Here is a 5,055-nt window from a genome sequence, read left to right on the forward strand (position 1 = left end):
GATTGCATTAGTACACGTGTTTTCTTTTTTTGGCATTTTGAACTGGAAGTGGAAGACATTCGTGGAACTGCCTGACATGTACAGTCCAGTGGCTTCACACCTGAACATAAACTTTCAGTAGCAGTTTCAGTCACAGCTGAGGCTGCTTGCTTCACGAAGCATGAAAAAGCATGACATTTCAAACTGTAGCGTTCAGCTTCGGTGAGAAGAAAATGCTCATCGTAAAGCTTGAGCCGAAAGAGCATTGCATGAGGTATTATGTCATTTTACAGTACATGTTATACAGCACTACAGTCAGGAAATACAGTACGGTGTTTGACATTTTGGTGTAATACTGGCAGGGTTCCTGGATTTTTACATAAATCCTGCTTATGTATGGTGTGCGAGATGTTTTCTAACACAAAAGCTAAATTTTAACCTTTTCCCTACTAAACATTTTAGACAGTAGATCAAATGTCAAGTTTGATGCACAAAATGTGACCAATGATGACCAGGATTCTCTCTGTGGATATATATATATATATATATATATATATATATATATAATATAATATATAATATAATCACTTAGTCAACCTTTAAATTACATTTTGGGTGATGATGATTTAAATCTAACTTCTGACTCCAATATAATTCAATTAAAGATGCAATCATTAATACTTTTACTCATTATTAGAATGTTTGACTTAGTCTTTCTCTCACATGACATACAACCCAGAGTAAAAATAGACTTATGACACATTATGTTTACTCTTCCGCAGACGCAGAAAAAAAAAAAACCTTACTACTTTGCTGACATTACATCAAACACAACACACTCACACTCAATTTTGCTGTGTTCTGCCCAGGACCCTGAACTTGTTCTAAACGCCTCAGAGTCTCTTTAATCTGCTGAGGAGCTTTGACCAAGTCCAGGGTCAAAGACATCTGAGAAAATGAGTCACAACTGTATGGATGGCTTCCCTCAGTGCAGCTAAACTCAGACCACTGAACGCTAATAAAAGTAATACTAAAGTAAAGGTAGTGTACGTGAAATGACTGTCCATAGATCCTCAAGTATCCACCGGAGACTCTGTGCTACGAGATGACAAATCCACACACCTGCGTGACTGAAGCTTCTAGGCCTCCTTCCCTTTTGCAAATGAACAAGAACAGAGTGCGGAAGACTGTTTAAATGTGGCCTGAAAGAGGAACTGCCCTCAAAACGTTAACTCGGCCACTTCCTCAAATAAAAAACAGGAAACTTGGTTCAGTCTAATCTGATGGAGTGGAGTGTGTGTGGGGGGGTGCATGGACCTGAGCACGTCAACCGTCTCCACTCGGCAGGTTTCGTCGAGGGGAACCGTGCACAGCTATTACAGGAACTGCACCATCATCCGTTTTGTCAACTTGTTTTTTAAAAACAGAATCGCTGCTGAACTATTTAGTATTCAAATTTTGTGATGCTCAAGGGTTGATTTTAGTCAAACTTTGACTGCTGTCTGCTACGGCCTGGAGCTAGTTAGCAGAGGTTACACTGCCTCCTTAATTGAGATGTCACACTTGCTTTCATATGAAGTTAAAGCCTCGCAAAAGGAGTTTTTTGATATTATCCAGGCTGTTTAATTTGCTTACTAAAGATGAAGTGTGTTTTATGGTTCAGAAAATCTATCTCTTACAATCAACAAGGCTTCAACAGTTTGTGTACATTGTTCCAGTCAATCTAATCACTCCAGACTGGTGATGAACAATAAGATCAGCTCACATTTCTTTGGTTATTAGGAAAATAATGAGAATATGCAGATTAGTCTGTGTCTGGATATTTGAGCATTGAAGTTAAAAAAACATTTAAAACCCGATCTACACTGAGATATTACTAGTTTCATTGGATGTAATGTGTGTTTTTTATCAGCAGATGGCGACAGAGATCTGATAATAATATATATTGCGGACAGTCGTTAAAAGAAAGAGGTAAGACCCTTGATTTCAGTCCACTTTACACATGAATTCTTCTAGTTTGAGTCACTTATTTCATTAATGAATATGACCAAGAACAACAACATAGCGGAGAATTTCAGTGGTACCTGTTGGCTCATTTTGACAATTTTAAGACGAAATAAATGTGCCGGAAACCCACACAAAAATAATCGGTATTGACAGTTCTGTAATATGTGCATTAACACGAAGATGCTTCCAATGTATCATTCTACACATTTAACAATCGGTTTTATCAAACTATTCTTGCCCTTTCTAACTGAAAGGACATTAGAATATTGGTTACCTTAGGAATTTGTTTATGTTCGTGGTGGAGTAGGATATGAATCCAGACTACTCCAGCTTCAACCATATGCCAATTTGACTAGATAGCAGTCTAAATGACAGCAGTCCACAATACAGTACTATATTCTGTAGCTATAGAACTCATTTGTTTCTATATATTGTCATTACATTTTTTAAATGTTCAAGTGTGATTGATTCACTTTCAATAACCTTCCTCCTTTTCATATTTTTTTTACTGCAATTAATTCATAACCTTTAAATCTATAAACAATTTCACACAACACATTTCACTTGTTTTGTGGTTATATATTTTATTACACAGTTATATCCACATTCCACTTACATTTGTCAAATAAACAGCAAAATAACATTTATCAGAATCAGCCATTGTAAAAAAAAAGAAAAAAAAAAGAAAATCTAAATTATAAACAAGAAATACACTGTAAAAAAAAAAAATCATTTTTGAATGGTCATTTAGAAATGACAAGTGCATTGACAGTTCACATTTGCATTTCACCACCTTTTTTTTTTTTTAAACAAGTAATTTAATGCTCAATGGCAAACTGGAATTCAATACAAAAACTGTAAACATCATGATGTGCTACATACACTGAATTATTAAATTATAACAATTTAAGTGAGACGTACAACTTCTGCACGTACCACAACATGTTTCCACCCTTCCCCCTCAGTAAACAATCTGTTGGCAACAGTCCCAAAAAAATCGAACAGTTTGATATAAAATCCAAACGGTATACATTGATCTAAACACCATATGTGTCATGTCACCAAATAAGCAGCAACAACATTACATCGAGTGAGCGACTGAGTGATTAACGCAGCATCAGTCTGTTCAGGTCAAGTCTCAATACCATTCACCTCCTCGGTTTCTGACCCTCTCAGTTTGTGAACCCTGAAGTGTCCTCTGCTGGTCCAGAATCACTTATCTCAGCCACTTAACGCCCCCTCTGACTTAGGTCCAGGCTTTTCTCTTTAATCTTATTCTCCGAGGGCTCTCGTCTCATGTCCCCTTTGTGAAACAAAAACAACACTTCTCCTCCCCCTCTCTACCTTTAGGACAGAATACAGCTGTTGGTCTTGTTCATGGGCGGACGAAAGTTTGTGTCTTTTGGAAAGGTCTCCCTGCGTCTACGCAGCGCGGGGCTGAGACGGCTGGGAAGGTTTGTCTGCTGCAGGAGCTCCTTGAACACCTCCACCACGTTGGTGTTCTCCTTCGCCGACGCCTCCAGGTAACTGTTGTTCCAATCCAGCTCCACGGTTGACAGCACGTCCTTGTTGGACACCTGACGCTCCTGCTCCTTGTCTGACTTGTTCCCCACCACCACGATCGGCGTGTACTTGTCCTCCTTGATCTCCAGGATCTCATCTCGGAGGCTCTTGACAGCCTCCAGTGACTCGGGGTCATCCAGGGCGTACACCAGTGCGAAGGCGTCGCTGTTTTGGATGGAGAGCTTGCGCATGGCCGGGAAGGAGTAGCTGCCACTGGTGTCCAGGATCTCTACTGTGATCTTGACCCCACCGATGTCATACTCCTTGCTGTGCATCTCCTCCACTGTGCGCCTGTGTTTGGGCTCAAACGTGTCTTGGAGGAAGCGTTGGATCAGGGCTGTCTTGCCCACTCCTGCTGCCCCCAGAAAGACTATTCGCACCTGGGTCTTCTCCTTCACCTCCAGAGACATGCTGCTTTTTTTTTGTTGAAGGGATATTTGAAAATATTTGATAAATGAAAATGTCCCAAAACCAGTCTCAGTTGACTCCCTTTCTCAGTGCTTACAAAAGCTTCTGTAAAACTGACACTGCAAATGTCAACACCTGTCACTGACTTCTACCTTTCTAAATAGTTGTCCTTGAAAATCTCCCTTACATCAGTTTCATGTGAGTCTTTTTCTTGAGCTGCTCTTCTTGCTTTTCTTTTCCACCTTCCCGCTTTTTAAAAATCTGGCAGTGGCTCTCTGTCAAAGCTCTTAAAAGTTGCTTATCGGATGCTCTTGTGCGTCTGATTCCCACAGCTTCTTTTTATGCCTGTTTTGGTGAGAGAGGTCCATGCCCTCCTGCAGATGCAACCAATCAGCAGAGGGCAGCCTGTTGAAGTGTATCATCCAGGCAACCAATGAGGAAAGAGTATGTAAATCAGTGTACGCGGCCAATTCAGAAGAAGAAAGGAGGGGACATATAAACGGCAAGCAGAGCGTGGAAAGCATGAGGAACAAAAAAGACATGCTTTTTAGAATACTGGTTCTGTTCAGATTGTCTTGCTGCAAAGAGTCCACTACTAACAGAGTCAAATCCCTCCTTCTCCAGTGGTTGAATCAATTCTGTGGTTCCTCTTTATGAGACAGGATCATCATAAAGATAAACATACCTTTTGTTAAGCTACAATATGTGTCATGAATTCTTATAATTAAAGCTCTGACATCCCTTTGTATGAATTTGTTTGGCATGTTCTACAACCAATTTTACTATTCTAAAGACTCTGATGCTGCTGGGAATGATAAATAGGGCATAGCATGAGTAAATATATATAATTTATATTCATTTACTTTTTTTAATGTGCTTTGAATGAGAACAACCACCTACAAAGTATGTGTAATAAAAATGTGCATACTGCTGTGGTCGCAGTTGTGGAGAGATGAAAGATGATATTCCCTTTAATAGACAGTTTTTATTCTAGTCAGTTTCCTGTTTTGAAAACACACCACCGATTTCTATAATCTTTTCTATACTTCTATATCCTCTGTGCACAAAATGAGGCAGTTCTAACACCTAACTCCACAC

General features: G+C 39.5%; 1 protein-coding gene across 1 annotated transcript; it reads right to left on the reverse strand.

Annotated features, from left to right (window-relative positions):
• Nucleotides 1-2,758: 2,758 nt before the first annotated feature.
• Nucleotides 2,759-4,680, reverse strand: LOC129095563 (GTP-binding protein Rhes-like). The gene has a single exon (XM_054604060.1). It carries the CDS (start codon nucleotides 3,957-3,959, stop codon nucleotides 3,333-3,335), a length of 627 nt encoding a protein of 208 aa, XP_054460035.1. The 5' UTR covers nucleotides 3,960-4,680; the 3' UTR covers nucleotides 2,759-3,332.
• Nucleotides 4,681-5,055: the final 375 nt, after the last annotated feature.

Source organism: Anoplopoma fimbria, chromosome 9 (genome assembly GCF_027596085.1).
Source record: "Anoplopoma fimbria isolate UVic2021 breed Golden Eagle Sablefish chromosome 9, Afim_UVic_2022, whole genome shotgun sequence".
NCBI classification, from domain to species: Eukaryota; Metazoa; Chordata; class Actinopteri; order Perciformes; family Anoplopomatidae; genus Anoplopoma; species Anoplopoma fimbria.